Raw genomic sequence first — 16609 nt, forward strand, 5'->3', positions numbered from 1 at the left:
CCAGGGGATGTACAGCGGTCCAGCCGCCCTGACGCAAGGACCCGCAGACGTCCCCGCGAAAAAAAGACCGCCGACGTCGGCATATGAAATGCATCCAGCGCAAAAAAGATGAAAAAGTAGTAAACGGCGAAGAGAGACATGGATGTGATCGTGTGAGGTACTATACGGATAGTGCAGGCCCGGAAATACCCTTAGGAACAGTCTGAGGTATCACTGACCTTGATGAAAGGCGGCTTATCAACTTTGTCAGCTGCTGACAGAAGACGCAATGTACACTTGTAGAGTCAAATAGCAGTGCCCAATAATTTATATATCTTGAGCCCCATTGAAGGTTCCATGTTCCCCTAATTCATTACGTAGAAAGCTTGTACCTTTTTGGTGTAATTGCGCTGCAGGTGGTACCTCAGCGCTGACAATTTCTCGTGCTGCCATAGGGTCCGAAGCCGCTGGTGACGGCAACGGGTGTGAGACCCTTCTTTTCCACGTTCCCAAGTCTTCTTCTTAATAAACCTTACTCAAGTAACTTTGTTTCTTCTGCATCATTTCGGTTTCTTCGGGTCGCCGATTGAAGAGGACAGCTCTCGCGCCCGAGCTCACCCCTATAGGGATCTGCTTCCCTCGCCCAATCTCTCCTTGCATCTTGCTCTAGCAACTGTCGGCCGCTTCCTCACGTTTGGAGAGATCGGGTCATGTCGACCACTGTTGGGTAAGCCTTCTGGCCATTGGTGCTCAATGAAGCGACCCTCTAAATTCATGGGAGTTCGTTCGCGCCCAAGTTCTTGTGCTGACTTCGTGAATAGCGCCTTCATTGCTGGCGGCATTGCCGCCTGCGGTGCTGTTACTGCAACACATCCTTTTGAGACGGTCAAAATTCGGTATGTTCTAGGTTTTGGCACGCGGTGTTGTCCCAGTAGAGACTGACAATTTTCGTGTACAGTATGCAGTTGCAAGGCGAGCTTCAGAACAAGGGCCACCAACCTCACCATTACAGAGGACCGATCCATGGTGTGAGCGTCATTGTGCGCAACGAAGGTGTCCGTAATATCTACCGCGGAATTGGTGCGGCCTATATCTACCAAGTCCTTCTCAATGGCTGCCGTCTCGGCTTCTACGACCCTATGCGCAATGCGCTCGCGAGCTTCTTCCTCAAGGACGGAAAAGCCCAGAATCTGGGCATCAATATGTTCTGCGGTGCAGCCTCGGGCGTCATCGGCGCCGCCGCCGGAAGCCCCTTCTTCCTTGTCAAGACACGTTTACAGAGTTTCTCGGCGTTCCGACCCGTTGGCACACAGCACCACTACCGGGGCGCATGGCATGGCTTCAAGTCTATCTATGGAACTGAGGGTATCAGTGGTCTCTACCGTGGTGTGCAGGCTGCCATGATCAGGACTGCTTTTGGCAGCTCTGTTCAGCTTCCCACATACTTCTTCGCTAAGCGTCGCCTGGTTCGTCATTTTGATATGGAAGAGGGCCCCGGTCTGCACTTGGCTTCCAGTGCTATCAGTGGCTTCGTTGTATGCTGCGTGATGCATCCTCCTGGTAAGTCTTACACCCGAACCAAAGCTAAGTTTGGCGGCTGACATTCACGTCTCAGACACCATCATGTCCCGTATGTACAACCAGAACGGCAATCTTTACAGCAGCGTTGCCGATTGTCTCTCCAAAACCATTCGTTCCGAGGGTCTCTTTGCTCTGTACAAGGGATTCTTCCCTCATCTTGCCCGAATTCTACCCCACACCATCCTTACTCTGAGCTTAGCTGAGCAGACCAATAAGCTGGTCCGCAAGATCGAGGATCGCATTCTCCCCGGAAGGTTGGAGATGGCGACTTAAAGATGATGAGATTATTAGTAGAGGTCAATAATGAACGGGGCGGCAGATTGATTAGCGAGCATCGATCTATGAGCAAAACTGCTCTTGTATATGACGAAAAAGAAAGAAATATTTTGAGTCCTCATTTATATGATTATCTAGCAGGACAATAGGAGCATTCGGCACCGCCTGGGTCATGGGTTTGGCAATCAAAAGGCGGCGTGGCGTATTTGAGGAGTTTTTAGTCACGATAGATACTGTGACATACCAGAATATATCAATATGAGTGTTCACATTTTTGTACGAATTGATGATCTACCCATGAATTGACCGCTTGCAGCCATAGCATAGCCGGCCTGCACCGGCTGCCCCCGGCCCGTCCCCGGCATCATCGCCTATCTCTCCGGCCCATCGCGAATCTCCCTCGGCATCAAGTGACATTCCGCAGCTTCCGCAGAGGCTCTTTCCAGGAACTCGGTCCAGCTTTGTAGTTGTGCGCACCACGTTGGCAACGATTCCAGCATATCCCTCCTCTACACTATCAAAGTACCGTGTCATGACCTCCTCGATGCTCAGGTCCTTGTGTGAAACAACACTGTTTCCGGCCTTGGCACCTGCTTGGTTGACGGGAACAACCCCCTTTAATGAGGGAACAAGATCGATGTACTGAACCAGCTCGTTGCGAAAGATCTCGCGCAGGGGATAGTAGACCGGGAATTCTAGTCGGCCGGTCTCCTGGGCGGCGGCGCCCTCGACTGCCTCGTATATGCATACAGTTGTCATGCCGTCAGCAACCTGTAACGGAACTGCAAAGCCTCTACCGTTGGCGACCTCTGATAGTGTCAAGGCGGCGAGTGCTGTTGTGCTGTGGCCGAGGAGAAGCGCTGAGCATGAGTGCTCCTGGGCTTTCTGGAGAAGAAGGTGACGGATAAGCTGACGGAGAACATCTGTTCGTGAGGTCAATGTGGGTAAAGCATTGAAAAGTCGTTGAAGGCGAGCGTTTGCATCATCATCTGGTGTGACAGCGTCGAGGGGTAGAGTTGACCAGTCGATGCTCTTCACAGAGAGGACGTCCTTTAGAGGAACACACTCGAACATGGCATTTGGCAATACACGACGGTACTCCTCCAGCAGCTGCTTAGCAGGAGATTCTCCCTCGATGTGTGATAACTCAGTATCGATATGAATAATCACAGGCTCAAATGGTGAAGATGCCTTGTTCTCTGAGTGGTGGCGAGCCTGCTCGCTGAGCAACTGGGCCAGGACACTAGATGAAGGTCCAAAAGACAGGCCAGCCAGGTACCTCCGGGTAGTGAGCTTCTTTGAAGAGCGAGTGTTTTTATGAAGTGCGCCGAGACGCTTGTTTAGTTTATAAGCGACATATTGGATATAGCAATCACTGAGTCACATTAGCATGAGGGGCAAAACGATGAAGTGGTTCATGAGAGAATGATGATAACTCACCGGCATGTTGGGTCTGTCCGCAGGAGGAAAGCGGCGTCTTCGGCCTTGCACCGCTTACAAGGCCGGCTGGTGTCCGGGGAAGGCATCTGAGTTGGGTGCGGGCGTGGAGATGACTACCAACGGAGTTGGAGTTGAGTTTTCGGGTGACCTATATAGGGTAACCGTTGTTGAGAGTCAGGTAAGGAAAACTGAGGGCAGTTTTGTTTGTTTTCGTGTGTCAGGGTTTTTCTATCTGAAGTGAGATTCTTTCAGATGCCGAGAGATAGGTTCATATGAGTCGATAGGTGAGTTGGGTATCAACTGTGTGGTAAGGTAGAGTTGAGTAATGTGAAAAGTCGAAATTTTCGCCGCCTCCAACCGATCAGTCATAAAGCAATCACGAAAGCCAACTTTACCACAAACTGAGAGGAACATCATGGTGGGCAGTTAAACTGAGTTCCAAACTCAGAGATAGTTATGACAATGTTTTGATTTTATTTTTTATACATTATAAATTTACTTCTATGCACTTGAACTTCAAATCCAGTACAAAACCTTGGCACCCATTTCACTTACACAACTCCCAGCACCGCTTATACTTCCTGTGACTACTCCGTAGGCACTTTCTATTTCCTCTAAAAAAATAAAATTCAACATCCTGAGTAAGTGCGAAGAAAATACTAGCAGACTTCTAAAAATTGGCCTTCAAGTCATTGCTTCTTGCAAGACATGCACTGTCGCTGACCTTGATGTGTACGTGGTGTTTTCTCCAATCGCTCGGTTCTTATATCAGATAATCAAGCGTCCTTTATCCGTATACTCTCATTAGGCATACTTCAAATATATACGCAGACAGCTGCAGCTGAGCCCCGTTACGGCCCCAGTTGCCGCGGAGTCTTGCCCGTTGAAGGGGCGTCACATTCTGCAAACGTGTAGCAACCAATGAAGCGAGCCTTTATATGCATACGCCTGATGATTCTCTGGTTCCTTACACGTATTTGTAGAAGGACCTCTAGTTTCTGAACAGGCTATCAAGAACATGTCCGACAAAGTAGCCACGATCTCTACCCCAGGCTCTGACTATGATCTCCTTGCCTATTCTGACCACGTCCTTCTGTTGCTCAGCATCGCCCCATCCTGGCGTCTGAGATCCAAAGCAGATCAAGTGAACACCAACATGGATAACTGTGCGGTAAGCAAAGTCATCACTCACAGCACCGTAGGCATCAGCAAATGCGCGAATGAGCCACTCCCCTGCAGCAATGTCCTTATATAGCTTGAGTTGCCAAAGCTCAGCAATGACCTGGCCGAGATCTAGAGGCCGAACACCAATCTGAACCATCTCCCAGTCAACAATACGAATGGGAGTGTGAGTGCCTTTTACCAGAGGAGTGTCAGGGAGTAAGATACTGTTTGTAGTCAGCTGACCGCAGTCTCATGATAAGCAACACTATTACGAGGACTCACTTTCCAGTCCAGAAGTCACCATGAATGGGATACAATGCTGATTCATCTGCAAGTTCCCCGGCAGCCAGATCACTGACACCCTGCAAAACGTCCCTTGCATCGCCAAGAATCTCGGGGTGTCGATCCACCACCTGCAGCAGCTGTTGGTAATTGATCATGTTCTTGAGACCCTGCATCTCCTTGTTCCCCGCAAACGTCTCTCGCAGGGCTGCTTGCTTAGGTTCTTGGCTCCAGCTGTGGAACGCACGAAGCCAAGATCCAAGACCATGGCCGAGCTGTTCGCATTGCTCTTTAAGAGTTGGGGGTGTGGGGGCAGCGTAGTATTTGAGGGCATAGTCTTTCAGACTGAGAGCTTCTGAGAGATATTCTTGGACTTGAGTATTGCTATCCTGGTTGAAGTAATATGCCTCTGGAGTTGATATTCTGCATGATGGCGTTTCTTTTGGCGGGAGTTCAGCAAGGTGAACAAGAGACTCATACTCGATAGCCTGCAATGATGTCAGTCAGCCCAGCTTGCTGATTAGTCCTCTCAATATCGCACTTACACATCGAGAAGTTGCAATCTTGAATGCAGGGTGAAGTGCAACGTAGCCCTCGCCCTGCTTGATCACGACGCCATTTTGATATTTGTCTTGAGTCGATGGCTTCTCGAGAGTAGCATGGTACATGAAGTTGGCAGTACCACCACTGAGCTTTCGTAGGCTTGACACAGCAAAAGTGGTTCCTTTGAGGACTTGCTCTACTTTGGACCTAATTTCCTGCTCGGTATCTGTGGGAATGCTGTGTTGTTCGTGTAAAGACATGGTGATTCGAAGTGGGTGAATGGATGTGTAATGAAGCGAAACAGCCACAGGTGGTGAGTTATGGGTGATTATGTGTTAGTGGTGTTCTAGGACACTGAAGATATCGCAGTGGTTCGAACAATTAATTGGCTTCATATTGACTACTTATAACCAGGATCAACTAAAGCGTTTGTTTTCTTGAGAAGAGGTGAATATTTTCATTCCATGGACTAAACAGATTCGGCAAGTATTGAGCGCGTTTAGTCGATGGCTGCATTCGCCGGTGACTCAATAGTAGAAAGGAGTCATCGTCTATGGATCGCGATAGTGTTTGACGGAATATACTGCCGTCTCTAACACCTGAAGCTGATTATCAATCCAGTTTTTCACTTTCACCTGTTACACTTGGAAGCATTGAATTAATTAACAGCCCGTTCAACGAGTGTTTCGTCGCCATGAAACCTCCCCCATTGTAATTCTCCACCAGCAAGCGTCTATCCGGCTCGGAGCGAAACAGGGAGGGGACATTGTCGTAGCATAAAATTCTCTGAATCTCAATATCTTAGCCGCTGGGCATTACGATATAGCATAGCATGGCATGGCATCGTCTCATATTATGGACTCTTGTCGAAGCGCCCTGTACCAGATTAAGCGATCGACCAGGTGGTCTTGGCCTGACCGGGCCGGGCCTCTATTATTATTTATTTATATCAAGTCAGTGCAGAGCAGTTTGTCACCAATCGAGATGACAGTTCTTGGCTAAACGCTGCATATGCGGGCTGATGGACGCATGACATGAAAAAAGACATGAAACTCCCCCTCCCAACAAAAAGAGTTGCGAGAGCTGAAATCGTCAGATTCAGTCACAGAATAGGAATAAGCCACTTTCGTGATCGTTTTCGGCTGCGGAATGTGCGGACGGTTTAACTCAGCTGCCTTGTTTGCACAGCCAGTATCGATTTGATCATTCACTCAAGATGACCAAAGAGACACTGCCCACTGTCATCTTTCACAAATAGTCAATCTCTGCCTGGTGCTGGTGCTGGTGACGGAGGGTGGTAACGTCAGGCGATACGTAAGACTGATAGATAGCTTAAAAGTCTCAACTTGGCGTGCACGCGTTTACTGTATTTGTTCAAGGGTCTCGACCTCCATGTTGCTTCCGCCACCTGATGTAATCCCGTTCTGGAGGAAGAGGGATCAACAGGTAAAAGAACCTTAATCAGAGTGAACCCCTCTTTCATTCCTTGGTTCAAGTCCAATTCCGAATGCGAAAAGGTCTTGATTGACTGTTGATGGTGTCCGTTTTCAAGTCCAAAGTAGTATACGTAACTATACCAACAGGTGAACCGTAACACGTTTACTTCTTCTTTGACCGCTTTATTTATAAACTCTTTTTCTATCAGTTAAAAACAAAAGGTACCTAGTGAACCTTTAACGCCGCATTGTTTTGGCCGCGAGCAGTGCATCTCCAAGAAACACCAACTGATTCGACAACATCGCTTCTTCAAAACGCCTGAAACGCCTACGGGCAAACTCAACATGCAGGACACCCGATACTTGGCACTCAACTAGAAATACCTGAGCCGTCACTGCAATTTAGCGGCAGTTTCGCTTGTTGCGCCTTGTACCGAAAAAGTACCGGGTCTGCAGATCTGCGACTTGGCTTATTGCTTAGCTCTGAGTTAGTGCCCTGTTACTGTATCCCGTCCCCCTCTTGACTCTGCGACAATCTTCGTTCCTCTCCGTTGCCGATCAAATCAAAACACCCTTCCCTTTCTTCTCCTTTCTGTCTCCGTCCTTTCGAAAGCCGCAAATACCTTTCAATCGTCATTCAAACCTTATACTCTTTCATAATTCCATCATCTCTCGTCCTTCTTTCTTTGTCTTTATCCTTCTCCACCATCTGCGGTATCTGCCTGCATACCTGCGCCCTGTAACTGCTAAATACTCCGGCATTTCATCACAACAATCAACAACATCCAATCCGATCCAACCTGACACGACAACCACAAACCTCACTGCCACCACCAGTTCCAGACTCATCTCCTCAAGTCTCACCACCTAAACTCCGTATCAGCATAACGTTCCACGCCCGCAAACCCCATCGTCTCGACTTCCACGACCTTCTACTCTCCTACAAGCATTATATCCTGGTTTCCAACCCCTGCTTGTAACACCAGCCTTTCGACAATCGAGAGGCCCATCGTTTTCTCAAATTTTACAACGAGGCCTTTACTTTTTGTCTGCTATCAACCTCCAGACGCTTGTACCGGTCGACTAGTCCGAATATTTCATTGCCGCGCAATTCTTCGAAGCGAACGCTACCCCTTCTCCTTCACGAACCGTCAATGTTCGTGACATCACCACCACCCTCATCATTCTCGAATTCGATACCGTTCGCCGAAACATAGTAAAAAATGGCCGGAACTCTCGTTGAAAGGGCCGCGCATCCGGTCACTACATCCTCTCTTGATACCAAACTCGACGTTTCTGCTCGTCCTCGCAGCCAATCTCACCTTGAGGCTGCCTTTTCTCCTGTCAACAACGACGGTTGTTTTGACTTTGACCGCGTGTTGAAGAGCGGCTATGTTCAGAAGCGCACACAAAAGACAAAGGTTAGCATCCGCCGCCACTTATCCTTTTTTGAAGCATGATGCCACGGCTTCCGGCTCTTGTCCAGTACTGACTCCTTTCTAGAAATGGAAGCCTGTTTACCTTGTCTTGCGACCCAACACCCTTTCTTTGTACAAAAACGAGAGCGAGTCTCGACTACGACATCAGCTTTACTTGTCCGAGCTTACAGCCGTCGCCGAATTGAAGGACCCCAAGCATAAGCGCGAGCATGTTTTTGGCCTCTTTTCCCCCTCTCGCAACTACCACTTTCAAGCGAATTCCGCCGAAGATGCTCAGGAATGGATGGATTTGATACGAAGGGACGCGCGCATTGATGAAGAGGAGGACGAGATGTTCCTTGCTAGCCCACGTGCCTCTCAACAGCCTAGCAATGGCATCAAGTCGGTCTCTATCAACAACAACCAACCAAATGAGCATGAGCGCTTCCTTTCCAGCTCTCCGGAACCAATGGCATCATCTGCTCCCAGATATGTCACCTCGGCAGGGGGTAGGAGAAGGTCGTCGATACTAGAGTCTTCGGGACTATCGGGTGCGGAGTTCGCATCGCACTCCGACCTTTCCGACAATGAAGCTTTCCGTCCCCAGGACTCGTCCTACGATAGTTTGGCTGTTCAATCACCTGGCAAGCTACCCCCAGCGGTTCGCCCACCAGGCCAAGGTATCCGATCCGCGAGCCAAACGAGCGTGTCCAATGTTGAGCAAGACCCCGACCGTGTCATATGGCAAGGCCGGCTCTACCTCTTGCGTCACCGACGTGGCATGCGCCAGTGGAAGGATATGTGGGCTGTTCTTCGCCCACGTAACCTCATTCTCTACAAGGACGAGTCTGAATACACAGCTCGGTGGATTTTACCGCTCTCTGCAGTCGTAAATGTTGTCGATCTGGACCCTCTCAGCAAGAGCAAGAAGCATTGCCTTCAGGTTATTACTGAAGAAAAGAGCTACCGCTTCTGCGCCCACGATGAAGATGCTCTTGTTCGCTGCATTGGCGCTTTCAAGAGTTTGCTTGCTAAACGTCGCGAACTTGAGGCTCGCGCTGCCGCGACGGCCACATGACCTAAGCGCAAAAACAGACCTTATGGGATCTCGGTCTCACGAGACCCAATGGTGTAAACGCACCCAAGATGAATCATGATGATCAACGTTTTCTTTGTCAGTTTTCTTTGTCATGCGCCAGCGGCCGTGCTGTTCTCTTTGTATTTCTTGGTCATTGTTCATGGCGAATATGTTGCTTGATAGAAGAAAGAGGAGGAGAGCTTCTTGACGAGTTGTATATGTTTCTCAGCGCCTGTCCATTTAGCGAAAGCCTCCTATTTTGTTGTACATAAAACATGATATCCGTGGTACTTAGCACCATTCCTGTAGAAACCTTCCATATTCAACCAACATTCTTGAATTGAGAACACCATCGTGAGCTTAACCCAAAACCCAAACACCTGTCCATGTCTACCGATACATTCTGAACCATTACAAAACGCCAAAAACAAAGTCAAATCGAAAATCGAAGATGCCAAGCTTTTCAAACACAAATATTATCATTGACCTTGATCGTGCCATATTGACAACTGCCGATGCAGCTTTGCCTAGTTCGTCTTGGTATTGGCCAAGACAAAGTGATCTTGGCATGAAGCCAAATAAGTGACTGAACAATGAGTGTCGGAGACCCATAGAGATGGCCGAGTTTCGTGGACGATGTGCGCAACAACGGTATGCGTATGCGAAAAACCCACTGGATCTTCGGTGTGGAGTGGCTTTGTGCGCAACAGCGTCGCTATATATTCTCGAGGAGAAAGGTGTCATCAAATTCGCCATAGTTTAGGTTGTCATCATCCCGGTCGTTCATGAGGGATTCAAAAGTAATGTCGTCGGTTCCATCGGCGAGACCGTCGCCTGTGCCGAGACCACCGAAAATCTCGTCATCAAAAACCGAGTCATAATTATTGGTTGACATTTCCTGTGAGGCTCCCAGATTGTCTGTATCCATTGGCAGGTCTTGCTTGGATGCGTTATCGGCAGATCCAGCAGGCAGTTGTGAGCTGCCATTTGTCTGAGAAGTGTTGTTGGTGGGCAGGATGTCGTCCAGACCTAGTATATCATCATTACCCTCCGGGGGAGCAAAAGTTGCAAGGTCAAATGAAGGGTCCTGAGAATTAGAAGGGTTCTGCGAGTCGTTGTTTGTCGGAGCCAGCGTGAACTGCATATTTGTAAAGTTGAGTTCTGAATGGGGCCCGTCGCCAGTAAGGTCTGTCACTTCATTGTTTTGGTTGTCCACAGGCTTTTGCTCCATGATTGGCATAGGAGCCATCGGAGCGGTGGCAGCTGGAGCTGAAGCCGGGGCAGCAGGAGAAATTGCCCTCGTGATCGGTTGTTCAGGTCCAGTACTTGGAATTACAGATGAGCTGGTCTCATCATTCGGCACACTGATAGGTTGGCCGACATCGGGAAGCCCCATGCCCATGTCAGGAAAGGGGGCGACTGGTTTGTTAGTCTTAATCTCTGTCATATGCTGATCCTGAGGGGGAGGAGGAGGAGGAGGCGATGATTCAAGGTCGATGACCATGGGAGATTTGGACTGAGATTCAACTGGTTGAGGTCGTGGGGGTTGGGATACAGGAGTAGGTTGACTTTGCTGAATCTGCTGGCTCTGCTGCTGCTTCTGTTCTTGTAGACGCTTGATATCACGCATGAGAACAGACTTGGCATCGATCTAAGACAATGTGAGATTTGAGGCGCTGAGGAGATGCTCGAGGTGACTTACAATATCCCACTCGAGCTTGTGTAAGGCTTCCCGGAAACCGTCAATAGACTCGGGCAACTTGGACTTGAGGGTTGACTGAGTAGACTGCGTACTCCCTTGAGCATCCTTGCGGGAAGCTCTGAGAGCCTTCCCAGTATGTACCAGCTGTAACGAAGCGTCAGAAATTTGTTCAAGTCATTATAAGGATGGAGGTGACACTTACGACATCGTTGACCATATTCTGCAAGACATCCAGCGGGTCCGGCTCCTGATGAGATTGGGAAGCCATGGCTGTACCAGGCGACAGTTCTGATAGATACTGAGAAGCCGTTCAAACGAATTATGGGAAGTTATGTTAATCTAGTTGTCAAAGGACGGTCAGATATCGTCGTTGCTGAACAAAGTTAGGGAGAGCCCAAGAGGTGCACTCCTTGCTAGACCCAGTTCAGCCCCAGGTTAAGTGTTAAGCGCGTCCAGAGGAAGGACATCACGTGCACCTCACTAAGGTTTTGAGTTGGATGGATTCACTGACAAGGGCAACAGTGAGCAACCAACCAAAGACTCGCTGAAAATTGAAAGTAGCTTCGCATATTTTTATCCTTAGGGAAAATCTGGGAGCCTTTTAGAGCCTAAATATCAGTGTACGAACCATATGATTGAGACCGTTGAGTGTTGCAGTCCTGATCGTACGGAACGGGTTGCTTGGCAGAAAGAAAACGTTGGCATCTAGAAGAGTTAGCTGTACCTACTGACATAGCCTTGGAAATCTGACTATAAAAAAAATGCCATATATCCAAAAGAACTGCTTCGGTACATAGATCTGCTTATATTTATGTCGTTCCTGGGCTATCGCCCTCCGTTAAAGTACTTTGAAGGAAATGACCCCAGTTTAACCACTTACACCTTTGCCCTCCAATCATCACCTCTGACTTTTGCAAAGCTCAACGTTGCTCTTATTCTTGGTCTCCAGCCAAGTCTGCCTTTGACATCTTTATATAAACTTTATACCCCTCAAGTATTCAATTCCAGGGGAATATGCCAATGCTCTACAAGGTCAGTAGGTAATGGATGGGTCGCTGTAGCAGAGACAAGTTGGAGGGCCAAGTACATGTACATACATCGAATTACACCTATATTAACATGCAGCTCCCCTTCACCACTTGTTGTAAGGATTACCTATGCTAAAATAGTTGATATGTGATAACTTATGTGACATGATATAAGCTACTTCGAGTCCCAGCTCAGCCCATGCAAACTCTCTGCCCGCTTCTCCAAGGTCCAATGCAGTTTGTTCGGTTCTATCCCATTCCCCTCTTCCTTCACTCTTAACCCTGACACTTTGGTCAAATCATGGCGCCTAGAACAACAAACAACCAATCGCTGATCAATATACATGCATGGTCTGTCGGGCTTCGAGAGTCGGTAAGGGAAAGCAAGTGCCTTACTTTACCTAGGTACTAACCTTACCGACCAACCACCGCCCGTGTACCTCAGCTCACTGTATGCAGTGAGAGGAACAAGGCGATATCCGTCCATATGTAAGGCTTTGTATGCCCCTCCATCATCCGCTTCTCGTCAGCTTCTTCTTTTACTTCTCTCCTCTCAAGCATTCATAGTCATAATCTCGTTGGAGTGGTCCTTGTATCAGGTTTCCTTTGGGCTTTTACGGTTCCTTTCGGTTCCTCCGTTCAATTTCCTTTTCATATCATCGACTTCCATCATCGTATCACACTGCTTCTCTATTGTAGCTCTCTTCTGTCACGTCATCTCCTCTCTTGTTGCTCTCAACTTGTCTCTTTATTTGAGTCAGTTTCTGCCTTTTCTACGTCTCTTTGCCGGTCTTCGATTCTTGTGCGCGCCAGGCTACGGAAAAGCACCATCTGCACGCCTTCTTTCAGCCTGTTGACCAGCTCTCATCTCCATCAAATTAAACCCCCCCACGTCTCACAACCGGCCACGATCAAGCCAAGCCAAGGCCACCGTCTCGTTCCGCTCCTGTGTTACTGTGCCAAACTGCACGCACGCGCAACAATTCGATCGCTCCTCTCCGAAAGCTTGCGCCTTCGTTCGCGTCGCCATCAACCGCTTCTTGGAGATTTCAGACGTTGGAGTTTCCACTACAACCTCCCACCCCAGTCCCAAAGCTTTCGTCTGGACCCCGTTGTCAGACCAGACCCAGACGCCGGCCCCTCTCTCTCTCCCTGTGCCCACCGTGTCACTCTTAGCTCCAGGTTGTCTACTCGTCCAGTTGGACCCCTGTCCTGTCAAACGCTAGGAGGTACAGGTACATATTGTCACCGACCGCAGACTCTCCACCTCGACCGACCGACTTCAGTACAACACAGCTCATAGGTAGCCTCCAATTCCTCTTCTACCTCTGCTTTGTCGTCCTATCCTTCCGTTACTCATCCTTCTTGATCATCACCCCAGACACGATATCATACAACATGGCCGACGCTGGAACGCCCTCTAACCCAGGCCAGCTGCCTCCCCCCCCTCAGGCTGGTGCCGGCGCCCCTGGCTTCGAAGCTGGCCAGAATGGACAGCCTATGGCCCCTCCGCCTCTGCATATCCCTCAGAATACCAACCCGATCCCGACTGCCATCACCTCCCCCAGATCCGCTGCCGATCAAGGAGGCATCATGTCGCCCACCAGTGCAGGTGGCTTCCGTCGTGCTGCCCCTGAGCCCAACAAGCGTGCCCTCTACATTGGTGGTTTGGACCAGCGTGTAACTGAGGAAGTTTTGCGCCAGATCTTCGAGACTACGGGTCATGTTCAGAACGTCAAGATCATTCCCGACAAGAACGTAGGTCTTGCTACAACCCTAAGAAAATTTGTGGATGTGATATGGTAGACTAACAGTGCATTCACAGGCGCGTGGTTACAACTATGGCTTTGTCGAGTATGACGACCCTGGTGCCGCTGAGCGTGCTATGCAGACCCTCAATGGACGACGAGTTCACCAATCGGTACATTGCCCCTCAACGAAATCCAACAACATCTCGAACGTCGCCCGCTAACCGTAGCTTAGGAAATCCGAGTCAACTGGGCCTATCAGTCGAACACTACAAACAAGGAGGACACCTCGAATCATTTCCACATCTTTGTCGGTGATTTGTCCAACGAAGTCAACGATGAGGTCCTCCTTCAAGCTTTCTCTGCTTTTGGTTCCGTTTCAGAGGCTCGTGTCATGTGGGATATGAAGACCGGCCGATCTCGAGGTTACGGTTTTGTTGCCTTCCGCGACCGCCCTGAAGCCGAAAAGGCTCTGAGCTCCATGGACGGCGAGTGGCTCGGCTCACGAGCCATCCGATGCAATTGGGCAAACCAGAAGGGCCAACCTTCAATGGCCCAGCAGCAAGCTATGCAGGCGATGGGCATGACGCCTACCACCCCTTACGGGCACCACCAATTCCCAGCACATGGCGTCGCTAGTTACGAGGTTATTCTGACTCAAACTCCCAGCTGGCAGACAACTGTCTATGTCGGCAACCTTACTCCTTACACAACTCCCAACGATGTGGTTCCTCTGTTCCAGAACTTCGGTTTCGTTGTTGAGTCTCGATTCCAGGCCGATCGAGGTTTTGCTTTCATTAAGATGGATACCCACGAGAACGCGGCTATGGCGATCTGCCAGATGAACGGGTATAACGTTAACGGACGACCCCTCAAGTGCAGTGTATGTTTTACCCGTGTTGCAATTCAGAGATGGCAGCTGACAATTGACCACAGTGGGGCAAGGACAAGACGCCCAGTGCTCAAGGAGCCTTTGACCCTGCTCAGCCTTATAGCCCACAGAGTGCTCAAGCTCCTGGCTTCCCGGGCACGCCTACATACTATCCTCAGTACGGTGGTAAGTGAAATGTGAGCAAAGCTTAATCGTAGTAGTAGCTGACAATGATTCAGCCCAGTACGGAGGACAGCCTGGAAACTACGGTGGACCACAAACTGGATCACCGGCCGGCTATGCTGGATCACCAATGGGATATGCTGCTCCTCAAAGCGCGGGCGGCTACGGCAGGGGCCAACAGCCTCCCAATGCTGAATGGGCCCAGCCTCGCCCTGGACAGAACTTCAACAATGGATTTGGTGGTTATCAGGCCTAGGGGGCAACAACCAAACCAGAGCAAGACAAGCCAAAAAGCTGGACGAAAGCTGGACATGGTGGTATCGGGGCGGAGGTGTCTACCACTTGATCATGCCCCGGGACGGGTTTCTCTTTGTCCGCTTTTCATGATTCCCCTTTGTTCTTTCTCACGTTTCTGTGGATTTCTCTCTTGTGCTTGCTTCTGTTGCTTCCATTACTCTTTTCTCAGTATCTTCAAGCATTATTACAGTTCAGGCCTGTGATACCCCCGTTCCGTGTTATGGGGGAAAAAGGGCGATTTTCCTCTCTTGCTTACAAACGGATGTATGCATTTCTCTCTTCTCTTCTCTTATATTCCTATTTCGTCGATAAAAGTCAGGGAGCGCCACATGTTTCTCAAATCTCTCTCAATCTCAATCTCTATCTCTCTCTGTACGAGCGCTAATTCTAGGATACCACCAACATTTCTTCATCTTGACTTTGTTGCATTAAGTCAGGAGCCAGTCTGGCATTTTAATTTTCCCTATCTGACGACGTCATGAGCGTTTCATCCATTCTTGTGTCTCATGGAGCATCTGATTGATATTTCAATGGCTGGCGAAGGGGGTGGCAGTTCCATTCCGTGGATTCTCATCTATGTATTTAGCGGCGACCTTTTTCTTTCTTAACGGGACATTTTCCTTCTTTCTCCTTTTTCATTAATACTTCTCGCGCACGCGATGATGGAACGACGACTTGACGACTCTGTAAGATTGATGATAAAAGGTGAGGAAGTGGAAGATGTCGGAGACACGCAGGTTGGGGGGCGTTGGCGGATGTTGCTCGAGGTGCACAGGATTCTCTCGAAGAAAATTAGGCGACAAGACGGCGGCAGTTGATGAAACGGATGAATAAAACAACAAGACAATCTCACTTGACTATCGGTCGTGGAACCCTCGGCCTTTCTCTGATCAATTGGATAATGGCGTAGGGTGACACCACAATCGAACCGTTCTGCCGAGATGTTGCCAGCCTTCAAAGTTTCCATCTCGATAATGATGCCCAAGCTGAGAAGTGAGGAGGTTTCTACATATGAATTGGCATAGCAACAGGCCTACGTGTTAGATATTTGGCACCAGTGAACCCCAGTAAATGTGTAAATAGACACAGGAGCCACGTAGGTTCAGATTGGATGGATGGACAGATGGGATGGCAAGCTCATGAAACGCCAACGAAATAAACGGGGCACAAGAGGCTCTGGGGTTTGATACCTACAGGCTACCGTCTTGTCCTACCAGATACGGTGAGAAGGGCCGGGAGCCGTTTAGAATGTGAAACTTGATTTTTATTCCGTGGTAACTCCTCAGGACCCTGAAAAGGACGTCATTTTTAACATGGTGGGTTAATTGGCTAACGTCTATGGCATGGGTAGTAATACCTATTGGGCTGTAGATTATGAGAGAACCCATGTTGATGATGACAGCATACCTAGGTAGGCAAGTTAAGGATAATGCCAATGATAATAGATTTGTATTGGGAAATTGAGATCGTAAGCTGGCCGACTGAGGGAGGTATCGATCAATGAATGGTAATTTCCGGGGTGTATGTGTTGTGTGTCGCTCGTGTCAGAGGCAGAGTCATAAGCCAAATTCTGGTGCGCGCGT

At 49.1% G+C, this 16609-nt stretch overlaps 6 protein-coding genes across 11 annotated transcripts; 3 read left to right on the plus strand and 3 right to left on the minus strand.

The window, feature by feature from the left end:
* The first annotated feature begins 103 nt into the window (after positions 1-103).
* FOIG_07941 (solute carrier family 25, member 46) lies at positions 104-3214 on the plus strand. Of its 2 annotated transcripts, XM_031207723.1 has the most exons (4): positions 104-706; positions 801-875; positions 938-1539; positions 1595-3214. In XM_031207723.1, the coding sequence occupies exons 1-4, from the start codon at positions 690-692 to the stop codon at positions 1831-1833; spliced, it is 933 nt and encodes a 310-aa protein (XP_031063256.1). In that variant the 5' UTR covers positions 104-689; the 3' UTR covers positions 1834-3214. The 2 variants fall into 2 exon arrangements, with proteins under 2 accessions (XP_031063256.1, XP_031063257.1); XM_031207724.1 differs by having other exon boundaries at positions 938-3214.
* FOIG_07942 (uncharacterized protein) lies at positions 1517-3604 on the minus strand. Its single transcript, XM_031207725.1, has 2 exons — positions 3277-3604; positions 1517-3211 (listed from the first exon to the last, which is right to left on the minus strand). Exons 1-2 carry the CDS (start codon positions 3360-3362, stop codon positions 2128-2130), a joined length of 1170 nt encoding a protein of 389 aa, XP_031063258.1. The 5' UTR covers positions 3363-3604; the 3' UTR covers positions 1517-2127.
* Positions 3605-3913: 309 nt separating this feature from the next.
* Positions 3914-6052, minus strand: FOIG_07943 (uncharacterized protein). Its single transcript, XM_031207726.1, has 3 exons — positions 5268-6052; positions 4723-5210; positions 3914-4664 (listed from the first exon to the last, which is right to left on the minus strand). The coding sequence occupies exons 1-3, from the start codon at positions 5523-5525 to the stop codon at positions 4268-4270; spliced, it is 1143 nt and encodes a 380-aa protein (XP_031063259.1). The 5' UTR covers positions 5526-6052; the 3' UTR covers positions 3914-4267.
* Positions 6053-6530: 478 nt separating this feature from the next.
* Positions 6531-9697, plus strand: FOIG_07944 (uncharacterized protein). 3 transcript variants are annotated; one of them, XM_031207728.1, is made up of 3 exons: positions 6567-6823; positions 6911-8122; positions 8205-9697. In XM_031207728.1, exons 2-3 carry the CDS (start codon positions 7925-7927, stop codon positions 9195-9197), a joined length of 1191 nt encoding a protein of 396 aa, XP_031063261.1. In that variant the 5' UTR covers positions 6567-6823; positions 6911-7924; the 3' UTR covers positions 9198-9697. The 3 variants fall into 3 exon arrangements, with proteins under 3 accessions (XP_031063260.1, XP_031063261.1, XP_031063262.1); XM_031207729.1 differs by having other exon boundaries at positions 6631-7188; positions 7585-8122; positions 8205-9563; XM_031207727.1 differs by having other exon boundaries at positions 6531-8122.
* A 215-nt stretch (positions 9698-9912) lies between these two features.
* FOIG_07945 (uncharacterized protein) lies at positions 9913-11300 on the minus strand (the record flags this gene model as incomplete). Its single annotated transcript, XM_031207730.1, has 3 exons — positions 11102-11300; positions 10900-11043; positions 9913-10848 (listed from the first exon to the last, which is right to left on the minus strand). Exons 1-3 carry the CDS (start codon positions 11165-11167, stop codon positions 9913-9915), a joined length of 1146 nt encoding a protein of 381 aa, XP_031063263.1. The 5' UTR covers positions 11168-11300.
* Positions 11301-12076: 776 nt separating this feature from the next.
* Positions 12077-16363, plus strand: FOIG_07946 (uncharacterized protein). 3 transcript variants are annotated; one of them, XM_031207732.1, is made up of 6 exons: positions 12165-13230; positions 13309-13685; positions 13753-13848; positions 13911-14558; positions 14612-14732; positions 14786-16363. In XM_031207732.1, exons 2-6 carry the CDS (start codon positions 13326-13328, stop codon positions 14983-14985), a joined length of 1425 nt encoding a protein of 474 aa, XP_031063265.1. In that variant the 5' UTR covers positions 12165-13230; positions 13309-13325; the 3' UTR covers positions 14986-16363. The 3 variants fall into 3 exon arrangements, with proteins under 3 accessions (XP_031063264.1, XP_031063265.1, XP_031063266.1); XM_031207731.1 differs by having other exon boundaries at positions 12077-13685; XM_031207733.1 differs by having other exon boundaries at positions 13309-13848.
* Positions 16364-16609: the final 246 nt, after the last annotated feature.

The sequence above is a fragment of the Fusarium odoratissimum genome (assembly GCF_000260195.1).
Source record: "Fusarium odoratissimum NRRL 54006 unplaced genomic scaffold supercont1.11, whole genome shotgun sequence".
Lineage (NCBI taxonomy): Eukaryota > Fungi > Ascomycota > Sordariomycetes > Hypocreales > Nectriaceae > Fusarium > Fusarium odoratissimum.

Excerpts from the sequence above, each read along its gene's own strand:
- FOIG_07946 (XM_031207731.1), top strand. The coding sequence starts at position 13,326 with ATGGCCGACGCTGGAACGCCCTCTAACCCAGGCCAGCTGCCTCCCCCC. Across the intron at positions 13,686-13,752 it reads AGATCATTCCCGACAAGAAC|GCGCGTGGTTACAACTATGG; the intron begins GTAGGTCTTGCT and ends GTGCATTCACAG. Across the intron at positions 14,559-14,611 it reads GACGACCCCTCAAGTGCAGT|TGGGGCAAGGACAAGACGCC; the intron begins GTATGTTTTACC and ends AATTGACCACAG.
- FOIG_07942 (XM_031207725.1), bottom strand. The coding sequence starts at position 3,362 with ATGCCTTCCCCGGACACCAGCCGGCCTTGTAAGCGGTGCAAGGCCGAA. Across the intron at positions 3,212-3,276 it reads CGGACAGACCCAACATGCCG|TGATTGCTATATCCAATATG; the intron begins GTGAGTTATCAT and ends AATGTGACTCAG.
- FOIG_07941 (XM_031207723.1), top strand. Across the intron at positions 876-937 it reads TTTGAGACGGTCAAAATTCG|TATGCAGTTGCAAGGCGAGC; the intron begins GTATGTTCTAGG and ends TTTCGTGTACAG. Across the intron at positions 1,540-1,594 it reads CTGCGTGATGCATCCTCCTG|ACACCATCATGTCCCGTATG; the intron begins GTAAGTCTTACA and ends TTCACGTCTCAG.
- FOIG_07944 (XM_031207727.1), top strand. The coding sequence starts at position 7,925 with ATGGCCGGAACTCTCGTTGAAAGGGCCGCGCATCCGGTCACTACATCC. Across the intron at positions 8,123-8,204 it reads AGCGCACACAAAAGACAAAG|AAATGGAAGCCTGTTTACCT; the intron begins GTTAGCATCCGC and ends ACTCCTTTCTAG.
- FOIG_07943 (XM_031207726.1), bottom strand. The coding sequence starts at position 5,525 with ATGTCTTTACACGAACAACACAGCATTCCCACAGATACCGAGCAGGAA. Across the intron at positions 5,211-5,267 it reads AGATTGCAACTTCTCGATGT|GCTATCGAGTATGAGTCTCT; the intron begins GTAAGTGCGATA and ends ACATCATTGCAG. Across the intron at positions 4,665-4,722 it reads GGTGACTTCTGGACTGGAAA|TATCTTACTCCCTGACACTC; the intron begins GTGAGTCCTCGT and ends GACTACAAACAG.